Source organism: Heptranchias perlo, chromosome 26, assembly GCF_035084215.1.
Source record: "Heptranchias perlo isolate sHepPer1 chromosome 26, sHepPer1.hap1, whole genome shotgun sequence".
NCBI classification, from domain to species: Eukaryota; Metazoa; Chordata; class Chondrichthyes; order Hexanchiformes; family Hexanchidae; genus Heptranchias; species Heptranchias perlo.
The window spans coordinates 22,330,365-22,350,955 of NC_090350.1; the positions used below are offsets into that span (position 1 = coordinate 22,330,365).

The 20,591-nt window shown below is 41.6% G+C and overlaps 1 protein-coding gene across 16 annotated transcripts in view; it reads left to right on the plus strand.

Moving 5' to 3' along the window:
* Window positions 1-20,591, plus strand: part of macf1a (microtubule actin crosslinking factor 1a) — a 523,722-nt gene that overhangs the window by 328,193 nt on the left and 174,938 nt on the right. For all 16 annotated transcript variants that reach the window (XM_068006497.1, XM_068006495.1, XM_068006501.1 and 13 more), the window contains 11 exons: window positions 1,670-1,827; window positions 2,102-2,280; window positions 3,985-4,123; window positions 6,126-6,319; window positions 7,367-7,529; window positions 7,956-8,039; window positions 8,142-8,249; window positions 8,378-8,476; window positions 9,258-9,410; window positions 13,516-13,604; window positions 17,288-17,423. In XM_068006497.1, coding sequence (XP_067862598.1) covers window positions 1,670-1,827; window positions 2,102-2,280; window positions 3,985-4,123; window positions 6,126-6,319; window positions 7,367-7,529; window positions 7,956-8,039; window positions 8,142-8,249; window positions 8,378-8,476; window positions 9,258-9,410; window positions 13,516-13,604; window positions 17,288-17,423 — 1,502 coding nt within the window. The remainder of the gene's footprint in view (window positions 1-1,669; window positions 1,828-2,101; window positions 2,281-3,984; window positions 4,124-6,125; window positions 6,320-7,366; window positions 7,530-7,955; window positions 8,040-8,141; window positions 8,250-8,377; window positions 8,477-9,257; window positions 9,411-13,515; window positions 13,605-17,287; window positions 17,424-20,591) is intronic.

Below are 20,591 nucleotides of genomic sequence, written 5' to 3' on the forward strand. Positions count from 1 at the left end.
GGCACCTTTCCCAACAACTGGACACTCGCAATCTTTGAAAAGCAAGATTGTGATCATCAGTTGATATTATTAATCTGTTTACTTATAGCAAGACTACTGTCGGAAGCAATCTTGTACAGTATAACTAGTGATGCCAGTGCTATTACAGGCACCAAGACTTCCCTTGAAAGGGGGTTTCTTGGGGTGTCTCTGACCACTGTGCCACTGAAGGCAAATATAAGCAGCATCCGTTGCCAGAACCAAGATCACTGTTATACTTAAGACCTTTTCCCCAATACTGCTCTTGTATTCACGGCTAAATGACAGTCTCCGTAAGCAGACAGAGTCCCCTATGACTCAAAATTTATTCATAGCTGTGTACAGGATAGTGACCCAGGTTTAATAATTAACCCATAATCGTCATATAATACTCATTGGAGAATACATGGAATGCCCAACCCACTTGCCTGTCTCTTCTGAAGGAGGAATGTAATGTGGCACCAGAACAGTGTGTACAGGCTAAAACTACTTTGTCAAGTTTATTTACATGTAGAATAGTCCATAGAAGTAGAAAGACATAGCAAGATGTAGCAATATGTACTATCTACAGGATGCACTGCAGCAACTCGCCAAGGCTTCTTTGGCAGCACCTCCCAAACCCACGACCTCTATCACCTAGAAGGACAAGGGCAGCAGGCGCATGGGAACACCACCACCTCCAAGTCACACACCATTCTGACTTGGACATATTTCACCATTCCTTCATCTTCGCTGACCCGATGTCCTGGAAATCCCGACCTAACAGTATTGTAGGAGTACCTTCACCACAAAGACTGCAGCAGTTCAAGAGGAAGGTTCACCACCACCTTTTCAAGGGCAACAATGGATGAGCAATAAATACTTGCTTTGTCAGCGAGGCCCGCATCCTGAGAATGAATAAGAAAAAAAAATTATTAAAACAGCACAATGCTTAACAATTGAAGTGGAGTCATACCATAAGGTGTTAATAAAAAAAATTTTTCAGAAAGGTGTTTTAGTCTCTGAGCAAACCCTTGAAAATAGTCTCAGATGGTGACTCACGTATCATATTTAAACTTTCTAGTCTGTTGCATTAGTACTTTCACACCTAGCAGGTGGTGCCTGTTGTAAAGATGTCTAGTTACCTGCTCTTACTATTAGTCAGAGATTACAAATGTAATACGGAGAAAAAAGTAGGGAAAGGAGACCTTTTAATCCCTAGTTTTTTTTTGAGAGACTGTTGAATTCTTCAACTCAAACTGTCCGTCCATTTCAGTTTTTAAAAATTGGTATAGTATTGCCTGCTGCAATATCAACTGTGAGTGAGATCCTACTAAAAGTTTGTTGTGTTAATGCAGAAATAGTTGTGCTAGCATTATAATTTTTTTTGAGTGGTAGGGTGCATCATAGTTTTAGCCAGTCTTTAAGCCAAAGTTCCAACTACCATTAGTCTTAACTTTTAGGAAGCAAAGTTGACTGGTGCAATATTGAATCCTATAAGGAAATGGCTTCACAATGAAAGCTTTGAAAACTGGAAAGTAAATTTAATGATTATATTCTTTTAAGAAGTTTAGTTATCTTCCTGGTTATGTCAAGGATCAATGTGAATTAAAAATAGCAGAAGAGGTTACTTTCAAGTTTAATATCCAATTATCATGTGTTTGTTAAACAGAGGAGAAAGATGAGACACTGAGTAGGACGTATATCTCAGAGCTGCAAAATATCTGCCTGAGCCTGGAAAAGTATAAAGACCGATTAATACGGAGACTTCAGGCCTCACCAGAAGGGGATGCCATGCAAGATTGTGCCTTCAGAATCGTTGAACAGGAGGTTTGTCTAATGCAATATGTGCCTGTAATATGTTGAAATTGATTAATGGTCACAACAGTCTGTCAGTATTGCACTTGTGAGGGTCATGCTATATGACTCTAACTAAAGTTGAGTGCCCTTAATGTTACGTGACAGAACTCCCCCATGAGATAGATACATATGAAAACCTTTTCACTTCTTGCTATCTCTTTTAAACAACTTATCCTCATTCTGTCAAGTGAACTTTTCATAAATTTGTTTATTGATTATTGACTTTTTTTTACTGTTTTTACAGCATATGCAGCAGGAACTGGATGGGTTAAAATCAGATCTGAATCAGCTGACAAAGAAATGTGAGAGTTTTTTCTACCAGTCTCCCTCTGCAGCTTGTATCCCAGTGCTGCATTCTGAGCTGGACTTGGTTGTACAGAAGATGGATCAAGTACATTCAATGTCCTCCACCTACATGCACAAGTGAGTGTGAAATTACACAAAAGGCATTAGGTTAGAACAAAACTGGAAAGAATTAAATGTATAATCAATTACTAAATGAGTGTATTTAAAAATGGCAACTTGATCCATATTTTGTAGGGCTAGCATCTATGAGCAGTCCATATTTTTGTATCTAGGATTTTCTTTTTTGGAGACACTTTTTTCAGTTAAAAAGGAGACTGAGACTGGAAGAATTTAAAAGCGATACAATCCAGTGTCTCCCAGTAAAACATCTAGGGGTTATACAGAGCTGAACCTCTAAGTCAGGTAGCAGTGAGGACATTATTTTTTCAACAAAAAATGTAAAATGTTAGCGACATAACAAACGCATGGTGCAGATAAGAAACAAAGGGAAGTCAGAGCACAGAGATTAACAGTAACGCAATATAGCAACAAGAAAAGACTGATGAACAATAAGAAAGTAATCATAGACGTTAAATGCACCCTTGTAGTAGTACTTTTTGTGCACACGCACAAGTGAAGGGCAATCTAAAAAAATAAGAAATGGTTAAATGACATGCACAAAGTTCAACAAATATTGTGATACATTTTATAGTGTGACGGCACTGAATCCTTGATACTGATAACATTAATCTGACATGTTGGGGTTTGATCAAGTCTTCTGCAGTAATTTACAGCAAGGAAATGATGCCAGCTTACACAAAATTACACAATGCATCACCTTTCACCCACTCCTTTCTAATTTGGTTTAGTCGTTAGCAACAACTTGCATTTATGTACAGCTCCTCATGTAAAATAAATATCTCTGAACATGTCATAAGAAACAAGGAAGACTCTGAAATCAATGGATGGAAAATCGTGAGTAGCATGCCTGGAATTTTCCAACATGTGCCACTGGCAACACTGGGTCTTGCAAAATGTACTATATAATGTACATGTGGAATTTAACAGGAGAAGTGCTTTGATTTGAAAGTGCTTCTTTGCCAAGAAAAAGTACAGTAAATCTGTAATGAAGTAAAAATTGTATATGGCAATTAATACTCATTTGGTACTAATTACGGCAAATAAGGTTACAAGTAAAGAGTAGATGAGCCAAAAAAAATCTTAATAGTTGATGAAATATTAAATATTGTCACACTGAATGACGTTAGTTGCAAAGGCAAGTAGAATGTTGAAGTTTATAAGTAGATCCACAGCATACAAGTTCAAGGAAATGGTATACTTTTACACATTTGTCAGATCACAAAAGGAACTGCTGTATTCAGACGTGGTCATGTAATTGTTAAAAAGCACAGAAGTAGTAGAAAGATTTCAAAAATGGCAGCAAAGGTGATTCAAGCTTTAGATCATTGGTCATATAGACAAAATCCATATCCTAAATCTATTTGCACCTCCTTCCCTATCCCAAATCTTTTTTCTGTTTTTTTTTAAATAATGAAGTGCATTGGTAAAGGTGTGGAAATGTACATTGTGCTAAACCAAGACAGAAGAAACTGTAAGCTAAAGTTAGTTTGGTGTATGCTGTCTTCATACTTGGAGTCATTGAATTTGCTGCAGGCAGTGCTCGCTCCATTGAAGCATTCAAAGGCAAATTAGATAGATTCCTGATTAATAAGGAGGAAAAGAATTAAAAATGGTCAAATTGGATACCAAAAGAACTTTTTCTAAAACCTCCACTGTTATATTCTTATGCATGAAATTTTTCAACATTTAATTTTCTTTTAGGCTGAAAACAGTGGATGTGATGTTGAAAAGCAGTCAAGGAGCTGAGATGCTGGTTAAAATGTACGAAATGAAGCTGAGTGAGGAAGATATAGTACCAGTAGACCTGGAGGCTATTGAAGAACACAGAACTGTACTACAGGTCAGATAGTTGTATCAGTAATCAGAATAAGTAAAATATGAGCATTAACACAATCCTACACTAATGGTCCTGGAAGTTCTGGTACTGGCCAAGTAATAGGTAACAACAACTTGCAGTATATAGCGCCTTTAACGTAGGAAAACTTCACTTCACAGGAGCGTAATCAGACAAAAATTGACACTGAGCCGAAGAAGGATATATTAGAAGGGGTGATTAAAAGCTTGCTCAATGAGGTAGATTTAAAGGAGGGACTTAAAGAAGGAGAGAGAGGTGGAGAGGTTTAGGGAGGGAATTCCAGAACTTAGAGCTTAGACGGCAGCCAGTGGTGGGCGAAGGGAGGGAAAATGCGTAAGAGAGCAGAGTTGGAGCAATGTAGAGTTCGTGGAGGGTTGAATGCTGGAGGAGATTACAGAGATAGGGAGGGGAGACGCCATAGAGGGATTTCAACAGGAGGATGGGAATTTTAAAATCCAGGTGGACTGGGAGTTCATGTAGCTCAGCAAGCATAGGTGTGATAGGTTTGTGGGACTTGGTGCGGGTTAGGATACGGGCAGCAGAGTTTTAGATGAGCTCAAGTTTACAGAGGGTGGAAGATGGGAGGCCGGCCAGGAGAGCATTGGAATAGTCGAGTCTGGGGGTAACAAAAGCGTGGATGAGGGTTTCAGCAGCAGATGGCTGAGGCAGGGCCAGAGACTGGCGATGTTAGAGGTGGAAGTAGACGTTCTTTATGATGGAGAGGATATGGGGTCGGAAGCTCAACTCGGTCAAATAGGATGTTGAGGTTGTGAGTAGTCTGGCGCAGACTGAGACAGTGGCCTGGGCAGGGGATTGGAGCAGTGGCCAGGAAATGGAGTTTATGGCAGGGGCTGAAAACAATCACTTCAGCCTTCCCGATGTTTGATTGGAGTAAATTGCGGCTCATTCAGGACTGGATGTCAGACAAGCAGGCTGACACCACGAGCAGTGGAGCGGTCAAGACAGGTGAAGTAGAGCTGGGTGTCATCAGCGTACGTGTGGAACCTGACGTCATGTCTTCGGATAATGTCGCTGAGGGGTAGCATTTAGATGAGAAAGAGGAGGGGGCGAAGCATAGACCCTTGCGGGACTCCAGAGGTAACAGTGCAAGGGCTGGAAGAGAAGCCATTGCAGGAGATTCTCTGGCTCTGACAACATAGGTAAGAGTGGAACCAGACACGAGCAGTCCCACTTAGCAAGGGGAGGTGTTGGAGGAGGATGGCATGGTCAACCGTGTCAAAGGCTGCAGAAAGGTTGAGAAGGATGAGGAGGGATCGTGCACCCCGGTCACAGTCACAAAAGATGCCGTTTGTGACTTTGATTAGGGTCGTTTCAGTGCTGTGGAAGGGGCGGAAACCTGATTGGAGAGGATCAAACAGAAAGTTACAGGAAAGATGGGCACAACTTTGGAAGGCGACAACATGTTAAAAGACTTGTTAGGAAAGGAAGGTTGGAGATAGTCCAATAGTTTGCAAGGACAGAGTGGTCAATAGTGGGTTTTTTGGTGGGCGGGTGATGACGGTAGAATTGAAAGGGATGGGGACAGCACCTGAGGAGAGGGAACCATTTATAATTTGAGCTAGAATGGGGGCCAGGAAGGGAAGTTAGTCAGTCAGCATTTTGGTGGGAATGGGGCCAAGAGAGCAGGAGGTGGGTCTCGAGGACAAGATACATACAATCATGTTGATAGCCAATAATCACTATAGACACTGGTGTCAGTTTAGGGATTATCGATATGAACTCATTTGTCCAACCAAGTGTTTGTTTGAACACACTATGTCACATACATCAGAGCATCTTTTAATAGTTATTGAGTATGGGCATTGCACCTGTACTTGTAATGGAGTCACAAACTGATAAATTGGGATAACAAAAATGTGAAAGTAATTGTCTTTTGAACTTTTATTGATGTTTAACATTTAGACATTCTTGGGTATTAGATATTTTCATACCAAAGCAAATCAAGTGTAATTTTTGTTACTTACAGCAATGGCTTGATGATGTGAATGATAAACAGGATGTGTTTTCCTCTTTGGAAGAGGAAATGCAGCGAGCAAATGCTGCTTGCGAACACCTCTTTCACCTACACAACGAACGCAACTTGGACTTGGAACGATATCAGGAAAGGGTAGTGCAGCTGAAAGATCGATGGCAAAATGTCCGTTCACAGATTGAGACCAGGTCAGTCATCCTTTGAGTCCTGTAAATGGTTTTTCAAATGTTTCATATAGTTTTTTTGGCTTTGAAGAAGTCTTGATTTCAAAAATTATCAGCCCAGTCTTCTTGACTGATGCAGACTTTATTTCCTGCTTTTGTATTTTCTCACCAAGGCCCACCTTAAGCAAGTCTGTTCATTCAGCCCATCTTTGTCCTCTTCTGGTTGATACTGGTTCTCTGTTTTAAGATCTGCATCAAAAATAACGAATTCTTTCTTGAGACCCACAACATTGCTTGCATTTTTTTTATGATCACTAAATGGAGATTTGCAAAATAAATGGCAGAATATCTCTGTTCTATTTGTCAGCAAGAATTCTTCCCCTTACATCTGACTGTACTGTAACCAAGGCTGATTGCACTGTCTTCCATTATAGCTCACTCTTTCCTAGCACCTCAAAACTTTGGAACTACTTATGTCACTCAGTCTATTCTTCCCACAACCTTGGTATTACCAGGTTCTTACGTCCTGATTTACCTAATCTTCTATTTTAATTGTTTTAAGCTTGGAAGTGCATTGCACTACAAACTTCGGTCTTTCACCTCGATTTCTCAGCAATTTAAACAAAAAGGCAAAAAACACCATGAAGGTTAATTCTCACTGTACTTGTGCCATGGCCATTTTATGAGCTAACATGTGAGGAGGCTTCTCCCAATAATACCTGATCCGACAGTACTCCAATGCTCCAAGCCAACCTGAACATTTAGTTCTTCACAGTCCCACTAGCAATGTCTGGCCAACTTTATGTAATCCTAATATTATATGGTAGCCACATAAAAAACACCTCTCCAGTTTATCCCTCATTTTTTTTTCATGGTCTGCTGCTAAGTTGAAGCTGTTGAGCTAAAATTTTACATATTATGTTGGTCATTCACTCAAGGTCTCTGACATTGCCTCTGGTAGAAAATTACGGGTGTGGTCTAGAATGAAGTCTTATGTACAACAGGGCAGGAGAGTTGACCATAAACTTTATGTTCATCCACTTCACTTTACCCTTTCCCTGCATTATACAGAGAATCTGAATTGGAAAGCATTCAAGAGTTGCTAAAGAATTACAGGGGCTGCCATCAGTCGCTGATTGATTGGATAGAGGAAACCACTGCACAGCAAGAGAAGATGGAGCCAGGCAAGGCTGAAGATACCAAGGTCCTGTCAGAGCAGCTTAGTCAACAAACGGTAAGAAAAACTACATCCACTGTAACGCATCAATCCCCATCGATAACGCAGCAGTAGTGCATGAAATGATTTATCATTTGTTAAAATAGAATGAACTAACTAAATAGAGGATTATCAAGGGAGTGTACACCAAGAAGTACTAGGTTTCTAATACAAAAAAATGAGAGTCTGTGTCTCCTTTTCTACAGCTTACCTTCAATGTTGATTCCCTAACTTATGTTTTTCCCTTCTGCTCCCTTTCTAAATTTCTCCGGTACCTTTCTTGCTGCTGCATAATTTTAACTCCCAAAATGTAATATATTCCCTAAAAATTAAGAATGGTGTGCTAATTGTGAGTAAATTACATAAAACTCAGTAAACTTGCTTTTAACCTTGTGTATTCTGTACAATGAAAAATGTGGATTAAAATTATTTATTTTGGTTTAGGCATTGGTTGCTGAGATTGAAAAGAATCAAGCTAAACTAGATGAATGCCAAAATCTGTCGAAACAGTATTCTGTTTCTGTAAAGGTAACTTTTCACATTTATGACACTATTGGAATAAAAGTTATAAGCCAGACTCCTTTGTTGAAAAGCAACAGAATTTAAAATTACCTTGCTTGATTTCTCTAGGATTATGAACTGCAGTTGATGACCTACAGAGCTTTTGTTGAATCTCACCAAAAATCACCTGTAAAGCGCCGGAGAATGCATTCATCATCAGATGTTATCACCCAAGAGGTGGGAAAACATTTTGAAAAATATAACTAAATTGGAATAATTTTTATTGTCGATGATCATATTTTAAATGTAATAGTTAAATGTTACAGTTTTTATCACTAATTAATAGCCTCTTTTCCTCTCTGTAGTTCATGGATCTCCGAACCCGCTACACAGCACTAGTGACCTTAACGACTCAACATGTGAAGTACATCAGTGATGCTTTGAGGCGACTAGAGGAAGAGGAGGTAAGGGAATGAAGAAAATAGAGAAACCTTACAGGTTTTTCATAAACTTAGACATTTGGCATACTTGCAGAGGGATAATCCAGCTTCTTCAAACTTTAATTATAGAAGCAATAGTGTTGCAGTCAACCCATTTTATTAAACCCAAGGAGTTTCAGATTTCAGCCAAAGCACTAGTTGAATATATATCTGTGTGTAATGAGTGTCTTCACTTCTGAGCCAGTCTGCTCAATGGAATATGATGTCCTGTTGAAATAAAGACATCCTAGCTGGTGAGAAAGACAATGGAGGGCATGGGGAGGGGGGCTGGAATGTTCAAGCAGCGCCCAGAACGGGCATGAAGTCAGTGGAGCGACCGCTCTACCTGCCCGTTGGTGCCAACATGAGCCCAAGCCATCTTGAATCCTGGGCTTCATTAGCATGCAGCAAGCTGTGGTTGCCAAGCGGGCACCCCACTGTAGCTCACGGGTTCTGGAAGAGTGGGAAATCGGTCTGCTTCCGTGCTGCGCTGGCCTAGTGGTTGGGGAAAGGGGTAATCTCAGGTGAGGGGGGTGGCTCAAACAAACCTGAGTTTTTGGAGGCCAAATCTGGATTATTCATGATGGAAATCCAAATTTTACACATCCAGTCAATGACAGCTAATGTGTAAAATTAACATCTGTTAATTTTATTTCACTTGGAATAGAGTTACAGTTTGTAGCAATTCTGAATCCATCCATAAGATCTCCTTTTAAAAACAAGCACAATTGTGATGGATCTCTTCCTTTTTTTCCCCTGACTGCAGAAAGTTGTTGAGGAGGAGAAACAGGAACATGTTGAAAAAATGAAGGAGCTCCTAGGCTGGGTTTTGAATACAAGTCAGATCCTAAAAAACAGGAACCTTCTACCAGAAGAGGCAGGCCTGGGAGCCATTGAACAATCTTTTTGTGAGCAGCAGGTACGTGAACACAAATGTCTGCCAGAATGTAAATTATCAGGACCAAAAGAAAACCTGCAAATGCTGAAAATCAGGCGTAAAAACAGAAAATGTTACAAATACACAATCGATCTAGCGGCATCTGAAAAAGGTAAAGACTGGCCAGCATTTTGGGTGTAGACCTTTCATCAGAACTGATGAAGGATCTAAACCTAAAACAGTAACCCATTTTTTTCCCTTTTCAAATGCCAATGGAACTACTGTATATTCCCAAATTATTGAACTGCATTGTTTTCAAAATGGACCTGTACAAGGATTTATGACTTGGATCTCGTCTCATTATCCAAAATCTACATGCTGACCTACTTCAGGGTCATTTATTTTTTTTTAAAGTTCATTGGTAGTGGTCAGTACTGAAATTGAGATGCCAGCTAGAGTTTGGATGTTTTCTTTTTCACCCAGAGTACATAACTGTTGGTTAAAATTTTGTTCTTGGGATGTGGGCAAATCGGGCAAGGCCGCATTTATTGCCCATCCATAGTTGCCCTGAGAAGGTGGTGGTGGGCCTTCTCTTTGAACCACTGCAGTCCTTATGGTGATGGTGCTCCCAAAATGTTGTTAGATGGGGAATTCCAGGATTCTCACCCAGGGACAACGAAGGAACAGCGGTGAGATGTCCATATCAGGATGGTGGTTGATTTGATGATGTTGCTGCTCTTGTTCTACTTGGTGGTAGAGGGAGGTGCTGTTGAAGTAATCTTGCTGAGTTGCTGCAGTGCATCCTGGAGATTGTACTTACTCCAGCCACAGTGCGCCAGTGATGGAGAGGGTAAAATATTGAGACCAGTGGCAGAGGCACCAATGAAATAAAAATGCCCTGTACTGGATGGTGTTGAGTTTCTTGAGTGTTGTATGTGGCTGCACTGTTGCTGAGTGTTGAGTATTCCATCACACTCCTGACTTGAGCCTTATAGATGGTGGATAGGCTTTGAGGAGTCAGGAGGTAAGCCACTCATCACAGTGCACCCAGCATCTGCTCTGCTCTTGTAGCTTTGGTGTTGATGGTCCAGTTCAGTTCCTGTTCAATGGTGATCCCCCAAAATGTTGATGGGGGACTCTGCAATGGCAGTGCCATTGAAGGTCAACGGGAGGTGTCTGGACCTTCTCTTTGAGATAGTCAATACCTGACATATATGTGGCACAAATGTTACCTGCCACTTGTCAGCCCAAGTCTGGATGTTATCCATGTCCTTCATTATCAGGGAAGTTGTGAATGGAGCTTAACACAATGAAATCATCAGCAAACAGCCCCACTCCTGATCTTATCATGGAGGGGACGTCATTAATTAAGCAGCTGAAGGTCGTTGGGCCGAGGACACTTCCCTGAGGAACTCCTGCAGTGATATCCTAGGGCTGTGATGACTTGCTTCCGACAACCACAGCCATCTTTCTTTGCACCAGAAACGGCTCTAGCCATTGAAGGGTGTTCCCTTTGTGCCCATTGACTTCAACTTTGTTATGCTTCCTTCGTGCCATACATGATCGAATGCTTCCTTGATGTTAATGGCAGTCGCGGTTACCTCTCATCTGGCCTTCAGCTCTTGTGTCCATGTCTGGATCAAGGCTGTAATGAGGCCTGGAGCTGAGTAGTTCTGGCAAAACCTGAACTGAGCATCATTGCACAGGTTGTTGGTGTGTGTTGCTTGATGGCACTATTCATGATTCCGTCCATCAATTTACTGATGATTGGGAGGAGGCTGATAGGATGGTAATTGGCTGGGTTAGATTTGTCCTTTTTTGTGTGGATAGAACGTACCTAGGCAATCTTCCATGTTGTTGGGTAGATGCCAGCGTCATAGCTATATTGTAATAGCTTGGCCGTGGGAGCAGCTAGTTCTGGTGCACAGGTTGTGGGCATTATCGCTGGGATGTTGTCAGGGCCTTTGCTGTGTTCAGTGCACTCAGCTCCTTAATGTTACGTGGAGTGAACCGAAATGACCATACACTAGAATCTATGATGGTGGAAACCTCGGGAACAAGCCGAGTCGGAACATCCATTCGGCACTTTTGTCTGAAGACGCTTGCAAACACTTCAGCCTTGTCCCTTGCGATAGGATTGTACCTCATCTAAGGTATACTTGGTGCTGCTTCTGGTACGCCTTTCTACACTCCGCATTGAACTAGGGGTTAGTGTTCTGGCTTGATGTTGATCACGGATTCTCAGCACACCCTCAAGACATCTCAAAGTGCTTTACAACTAATGGACTACTTTTTGAAGTATAGTCACTGTTCTTGTGTGAGCAAACATGCCAGCAAACTTTGCAGACAGTAAAGTCCTACAAGCAGCAGATGAATCAATGATCAGATAATCTTTTATTTTAACTGTAATAGTCAGTAACAGAGTCTGGGGAGTCGCAAGTCCTCCCTCAGTTTGTTTCAACATATGTGTAAAGGTACCACTAATAGTGTAGTAATCTATCTTATTTTTAAATTGTTTGAATTTTCATATTGAGTATTCCATGTCACTTTTTGCAAACCAGTGTCTCCTGCAAAATACCTCAAACAGAAGTAACTGAAACTAACTATAATCAACTACATAGGTTAATGCTGCTTTTTTGTGAGGTTTTTCTTTCAGAAGTAACATTTTGTGTATATGTTGGAAAAAAAAATCCCACTGGTTTTCAAGTTATTTTTTCTCCTTCACTTCTGCTGGGATAGCCATGCCTTTCACTGTACTCTTAACTACGAAGCTATACGGGATTCTTGTTCTTTGGTTTCTGTCATTGCTGATGTTGCAATAGCCATTAAGCAGAAGAAACTTGCATTCAAATAGCATCTTATCACATTCTCTGGACATCTCAAAACACTTCACATTCAATGGATTACTTTCAAAGTGCAGTCACTGTTGTTATGCAGGCTGTCGTGGCACCTAATTCATGCACAGCATGAGCCCACAAACAGCAAATTGGATGAATGATCAGTTAAACTGCTTTTGGTGGTGTGGTTAAGGGAGAAATGTTGACCAGGATACGGGAGAACTCCTCTTCAAATGTGCAATGGGACCTAAGCAGGCACAGATTGTGATTATGTTCTCAAGTCCTGAAGTGGGGCTTGTATCCATGACCACCTGACTCCAAAACAAGAATACTACCAACTGAGCCAAGCTGCAGCACTATTGTATTAAGAGGTGCACCATTAGCAGCCCGAGATTTGCCATTACTCACAATGAGGAAGTGAATCGTCTGCTTAGCACTTCCACACATTTGAGCTGCTGAAATTAGGAGATAACTTTAAGTGAGTTGAACTGATGCTCTCCAACTTCATGCAACTATGTTCTGTGTAACTGCATCACCCAGACCATCTGTTTTAATGGCTGGAGTTTGAAGCAATTTTCCTGTGATCAAAATATTGTTTGTTTAGCTTGCAGCTCTTGTGCGTGCCTGCTCACGGTTAGAGAGTTATTCCTTGTTTTTGTTCCTTGGGTGTAATATACCCTGTTTTTAAACTGATTCTGCACGTGTGCAAAGCTGCATTTTCTAATGAGGTGAATTTGAAATTAATACAATAATGGTTCATAAAAAAGAGAAAACAGATTTTCTAATGACTGGAAACTGTAAGTAATGACATTGCATACCAGTTGTATTTATCTGTTCTAAGGTCAGTATTGTCCAATACATTGTCCACTAGCCATATGTGGCAAATGCATTTCTGATTAGTAAATAAAGAATGAGTAATAGGCACTATTGTTGGGCATGTGATCTCAATCCTCATTCACATGGTATGTGCCATGTGTACTTAAACCTTTTTGTGCGTTTGTTGGTAAACTGGTAAGACGAAAAGCAGAGCATGCGATCATTTTGATTATTGAGTGCCGTACTTCCATGTTTACTGAATGGTGGTAGATGTTTGTTAAGTAAACATACACATGTGAAGTACATTTACATGTATTGTCTGAGCATATGTAAGCCATATTCTACTAAAATGAGTGCATGTGGCTAAAACGATGTTGCCGTAGCCACACTTGTGGCTAGTCAGCAATTTCTATTGGACAACACTGCTCTAAGTGGAAGAAGTGGAAGTGGAAGAAAGCACAAAAACAAATCCTAAAAATATTTATTTATGATAGGTAATTACTGAAGAACTCGGTGCCAAGAAGGATCAAGTAGCAGAGGCGATCAAAACAGCACAGATTTTTCTTGCCAAGCATGGGAACAGGTTAGTTGTATACTTCATATTTATGTTGAACAACATCAGTTGCTTCCATGACAACACAGCACTAAAATAGCACAGTTGGGAAAGGAAAAGATCTGTTTCCTCTCTTAATTCTGTATAGGCGTGGAAAATGAGATTGCATGAATTGGAATTCCTGCTGAGCTCATGTTATTAGGCAAATGTGCAAAATAATTTCTTGTGAAGGAAGTTCTATTGTATTCCTTGACCAGTCTGCCCAAAAAAGAACATGTGTTTTCCACATTAACAGATGAGCAAAGTAACCCCATTTACCACTTTACACAATAAGTTAATTAGTAATGCAGACACTGGAATTGGCAATCTATACTTTGACGTCTAGAGAAAAAAATGTGGAGAGATAAATTCTGGAAATGATTGAAGTTTGGCTTTTAAAACAGTGTCGTTATTGAAATTACTAGAATTTGATCTGCAAATATATAAAAATATGATTGCCAGATTCTAGAGTGCTGAATAGATGTGTTGAATAAGCTGAATAGTATGTAGAGCAGTGTATCTATGGGGTCATCTACTGGCAGCAAAACAGCGCTGCATAACATCATCTTCCCATTACTGTGTAAATGGAGTTTGGCCCAGACTTCCTCCCATTAGTTATATTTTCATTAGTGCTAACACATTCAAATGCTTGTGAATTTTCCCTTTCATTATTAATTTTAAAAATATACTTGTGTTCAACTATTTTGAAAGAATTCTAAGATGTGAAGCCAATGGTGCAACATAAAATAATCCTCTATTTGTATTCCAATGTAGCTGAATTAAAGGATCCTTCATGCCATCAAGAGAGCTGAAATCTGGTCTACAGAAAATTAAATATATCTGCAGAGCGTAAAAGGTTGCCTCCCTGCCTCAAAGTGTTTGTTATCTGGCAGGTGTTTGTGATCCCTTTTCCTCAAGTTTCCAATTTGTAAAAGGGTCTTTTCATATTTTGAAATGACTCGTAAGTAAGCTGCACAAAATGATTGCCTGTAGGATCAATAACAGTTTGAAAGGGAAACTTGTGTTTTATCTGCAACCCTTCCATGTGAGGGGTATAACGTAAAAACTGATTAGTTGCATACCTTAACATCTACTTCTTTGCCTCTACAGCTTATAGTTAAACGCTCAATGAAACTGGAGCTTGCCATTTTCAAAGCCAAGTACATAGTCTAATTTTTTAAACAGCAAGCAATTGGCTCATGTTTTTCAGACCCAACTGGAATAACTTTTTAAAAATGTAGGCCGGGTTTTCCATTTGTTCACTTTGTTCACAAGGCTGTGAATTTCCTACCTATTAAAGTGAATGGAGGAAAATTGCAGGCTGATGAGTGCACAAGTGGAAAGCCCTGGCCATAATATCCACGTTAAATGAAGGGGGAAGTGTGCAAACAGGTTCAGTGTAAGTGCTATAATGCCATCTGACCAAATGGAGTCCTACTAAGTAAGGAGTAAGAAGTTTCGGAAGAATCCTGTGTAAAGGTTTGGGGAATATGATTCCCTTCCTTGGGCTCGATTTTAGGATCGTGTTTCCGGCGGGTTCCCAGCAGGGTGGCCCCGAAAATCCCGATATCCGGTCACGTGACCGGATCGCGACGAAATCCCGGCCACTTCCGGGTACCGCGCTGACGTGCGGGGCTGCGCGCGCAAGACCCGCTGGTGGGAATCCCGCAGGCAATTAAAGCCAGCGGGGTTCCACTTGAGAGTACTTACCTTGCTCGTTGTGGTCAGTTAATGAGCTGAAGCAGCTGTCAAAAGAGGAAGTGTGGGATTTTCGGTTCAAGGCAGTGAGTTTCCCACACTGGGGGAAACAGTCTCCCTCCAACCAGGCGTGTTGCAGCCATCAGCCTGTGGCAGGTGCCAAGGTGCGCTCCACGGGAGAGAGCCCTCACCCACGCAGGAGGCCACCGCGTCACATAGGGCAACTCCTGCCCTCCACCAACCCCCGCCAAGCCAGAGGACAGACCGACACGAAACCGCAGCCCCAGTCCGAGGAACCACACACCTACCCTGCACAACCCCTCAGACCAACACCTGCCAGTTGGGTGGTGTGTGGAGACCCTCGGAGGACGAAGAGCATGACCAGCACCAGCAGCCTCGCAGTCCACGCCGTCCGCCGCAGAGACGTGGATCCCCCCAACACGGTGTTGTTGCACGCCCACCTGCACAGCAGGAGGGAGGGCTATCGCAGAGAGAGACGCGTCGCAGAGGGCACTACCCTCGCCACAGGGTCCACAGACCGAGGCGCAGCTCCCCGGACCTCTCCGAGCAGCAGTGCAGAGGGAGGCGCAGATTCGCTCGACATGTAGTCGTGGAGATCTGCAGCCTCTTTTATGCCGAGCTGCTCCTGGCTGGCCCCAGCACCAACTGCTTACCTGTCGCTGGCAAAGTCACCACTGCCCTCCACACCTTCTCCTCCGCATCCTTCCAGTGTGCAGCCGGCTACACCGCCGATGTCTCTCAGTCGTCTGCGCGGACGAGCCCTGCAAATACACCTGCACCTACTCTGCAGTAACACGATGGGTGGCATCAGTGGTGGGTCCTCATAGTGAAACCCAGGAGCGGGCATTATTGGACACAACGGACAGGATTCGCGGAGACATGGCAGTGGTGGTGTCAATATAATGTGTGCTGTTTGTTGCTCTGAAATTCAATATGGGTAACACCCATGACAAACCCTCAGACACCCTTGTGCACCCCCTTCATGCTGACGAGACGTTTGCCTTACGCTGCCTACTGCACATATGTGATGCATGCCCTGTGGCTGCAGCACAGGTGGTGGCAGGTTGAGTGAGGCTGGCCGTGAGGGAGATGCACGAGAGGGTGAGTATGGGATGGAGCAATGAGATTGTATGAGGATTGGGTTGCGTGTTAGTGGCAGGGTGAGTACTGGCGAGGTGAGTAGGTGGAGGTAAGATGAGGATGGGGTGTGAGTGGGTATGAAGGGTGATGTGACAGAATAGTGTTGGCGGTGCCGAAGGAGATGTGGGGTGGGGGCAGTGTTGTGGCAGATGGAGTGTAGGGGAAAGACTTTGTGTTCTCACTGTGGCTGACCTACTGCGGTCATTGCAGCGCCTCCTGCACTGTATGCAGGTGGGCGATATGTTGGTGGCGCAGGTGACCCCCTCTGCCACCTCGAGCCAGGCCTTCTTGGTGGCAGAGGCAGACCGCTTCCTCCCGCCCGCCGGGGGGAAGATCTGTGTCCTCCCCCTCCTCCTCACCCCATCTGATGATAGCTGGGGTGAGGCATCATTAAACTGGGAGCAGCCTTCCCCCTGGGCTGCTCCATGCTGCAATTTGTCCCATTGGTTGCAGCATCTGTCAGTGGAGGACTGCCCCTTTAACTAGAGAGCCTCCAGCTGACAGATCGTACTGCGCATGCGCAGCCCGACCGACGCGCAGGCCAGCGCCGTGGATCCCGGAGGAGCAGGTAATTGATTCCTATTAGTGGGTTGCCTGCTACGATCGCGTGGGCAACCCACTAATTTCGCCGAGCGTGTTGACCACGCTCCCGGAGGACCACCCACTGGGAACCCGCAGGCCTGCTAAATTCGAGCCCCTTCTTTCTCTTACCCTCCATCCCTCCTTCTCCTCACTCCCCCCCCCCCCCCCGCCCCCCACCCCCCCACCCAGACAATCTTAATTGATGAACACTTAATTGATTACTTTCTTTACAGGATGTCTCATGAAGAACAACAACAGGTGACATCACAATTGAACACCCTAAAAGAAAGGTATGGTCAACTGTGTGAGCAGTCTGCCGAACAGCTCCAGCAACTACAACGTAAACTCACTCAGGAAGTGCAACGCAAGGTACACTTTGGGAGATCACGGCATTGTTTACGAATTAATATTTCAAGTATCTTTTTATTGCCTCAAACATCAGATAACTTGACCTGCGTGAATCAGTGTATGAATGTATTTGTGAATGGATAAATGAACATAAATTACATTGCATGGTATGTTTTTCCTGTAATAGCACGGAGTGAACTTCATTACTCACATATACATCAAATTACTCATCACATAAAGGCAATTTTGCGTTTCTCAGCCAATTATCGCCAAATCAATAATCCCAGCTTTTGATGTGCTCCACTTCGTAGTAAATTGTGTATGCTTTGTCTTAATTGTGTCTCTTTCCAAAGTTTTTAAGTGTGTGCTTAATTTATAGTGAGACCTTATGCTAGATAATTCAGTCAGACTAATCCAGTTAGCATTCAAAGAATGCCCACCTTATAATTTGGTACATTTGTCATTCAGCTAACAAATAGTGCTGTTTGGTGTAAATTAAAAAGAAAGAACTTACATTTACACAGCGCCTTTCAACACCTCAGAATGTCCCAAACCGCTTTACAGCCAATGAAATACATTTGAAGTGTAGTCACTGTTGTGGGGAAATGTGGCAGCCAATTTGCACACAGCAAGGTCCCAAAAACAGCAATGAGATAACGACCACATCATCTGTTTTAGTGGTGTTGAGTGAGGGATAAATATTGGCCAAGGAAGAACTCCCCTGCTCCTCATCGAATAGTGCTGTAGGATCTTTTACGTCCACCTGAGACAGCAGACGGGGCCTCGGTTTAGTGCCTTATCCAAGTTGTTAATGGAAATCTGAAATCATATGATTTCCATTTCAGATGATTCATATTTGATGAGTCCTGGTGTAAAGACCACTTCTAACCAAGGAGATGACTGTACGTTGTCTGAGAAACATAAACTGAATTTGTTCAGACCTCATGTTCATTGTTTACTGCTTCATCAGTGCATGACTGTGTGTGTGGAAATGAGAATGGTGTAATCATGAGGTTTCCTCAGTCACTACTGCTTTTCCAAAGTTTCTCTACTGTCGTCTGTTCAATTTGTCCTTTCTAGGAGATATATACACGTTGCCTTGTGTACAGTGATGCACTGTGAAATAGAACCCAAATATTATAAAATGTAATTGAGAGTACCACATAATATGGTATAAATCTATTTTATTGATATTTCAGCATTTTTAAAGGCTTTTTTTGTGATTAATTCATGGTAAATAGCCAATCTTCAAACCTACCTTCCCTGTATCATTCAGGAAAGGAGGAGGGTGGGTATCTAGTATCTGTCTTGCTTCACTGTAGAAGGGAACCATGTTTGAAGTGTGGTATAATCTTTGCTTGCTGTAAACAGCATAGTGCGATCATTGTCAAGTCTGAATTTCCATGACAAGTTGAGCATGATGTGTCACTATGAATTTCCTGTGAATAATGATGTCAAATTAACCAGCATCCTTGCTTACAACTCAAAACTAACCCTTCTGAAATAGAAGATGGATTAAAATTTGATACAAAAAAAAACCATAAAAGCCGCATGCTGGACCTAACAACAAGCTTACACTATGTGTGTGACACTGCTGAAATACTCGCATTAGCTCTGTTTTGCTGCTGGCAAGCCTCCGTTGCTGGTAAGTAAATGTTTTTGTCTTTTCCTGTTCTAAATTTGTTATATTGTATCTTTGTCACATATTTCTGCATTTGTCTATTGTGACTGCATTTCTGATTAAAATATTAGATAACAAATAATTAAGTAAAAACGCTCCAAATAAAATTCAGCAACAGTTTACTTAATTTGTAATGCACTGCCCAATTGAGCTATTTCTGTTTATATTGTCTTAAACTCCTGAACATAAATGTTTTATACTGCTTCTTCTCCAATCCCCCACACAAATGGATTATAAAAGCTTTCCAACAACCCATGCTTAATCTAGATACCCACCTCTTTCTTCCCACTGTTGCAGACAACAGAATGTAGCTTTGTGTCTATAATTCATGAGGGAAGGTCCTATGCTTCCTCACAAAGAGGGCGAGAAAATCAGAGTACCCAAGGACAAGGAGCAGGCTGGCTGAATACCCTCTTGGCCAGGAATTGGTATATATTATGTGAAGACTTTTAAAAAGGGGGGGAGGGGAAACAAAAGATGGAGCATAAACATAAATATAATTGATCTGTTCGTTATCATCTTTGATATAGAAATCCAATTATACTGAATTCAGGTACTGCGTTTAAAAAAAACTACAGTATTCCAGTTCACTTATGTAACTGAATGGAATAACATTCCTGTTACAATGAAATAACTACCCATTGAAATTAAAATTTAGTGCAAATCTATTGTTTAGTCTGCAGAAAGAAATTAAATCCACCTCACAAATCAGTGGAAAACAGTGCCTAAGGTTTTAACCCATCTACTCTCTGTCCATGCAATGACTGAATCTTGTTAGAATTCAATATAAACATTGCTTAGAATTTCAGCTTTAAGCTGCCTTGAGTAACAGATGTTCTGAAAGATATTGTGAAATTCCAGATACTTATTGCATTTTGATGTAGTGATCTGGATTTCATTCTAAAAGGGTTACACTGCATTAGTAAGCAGCTCTATAAGTGGTAATAAATTTTATGTTAACAGTTTCTGGCTTGCAAATACAATATTCCTGATGACTAAAGAAGTCTTTAGACAGCGATTCATTCAAAAGTTGACATATTACAAGAGTGCTGAAATTCTATTAAGTATTTTATTAGGACAAAATATTATCTGTTATGTTTGCTGTGTTGCTTGCTTCTTTGTGCGATGCTTTAAACTCACTGTATTTCCAACTCACGATACCACAATTTCAGAGGCAATTTAGATAAATTATTCACTCCACTGTCTACTGTCTAATATCCTTTTATAATATCTTTGATTATTGAATTCCTTTGCAGTTTTGAGAAGACATGTACACCAACATTTACAACAAATGCATAAAGGGCTGTTCCATAGTTCAGAAGTATCCAGCATCAACCACAAAATTAAAAATCATAATTTTGCAGTCTGTATAGCATGATATCTCATTAATTATGTAATTTTCATACTTTGCATACATTGTAAACTGTAGCTTCCATTAATATTGAGTTATTGTACTCATCAATATAATCATCTCTCAAATTATCAAGAACTCGAGAGTGCATTTGTTC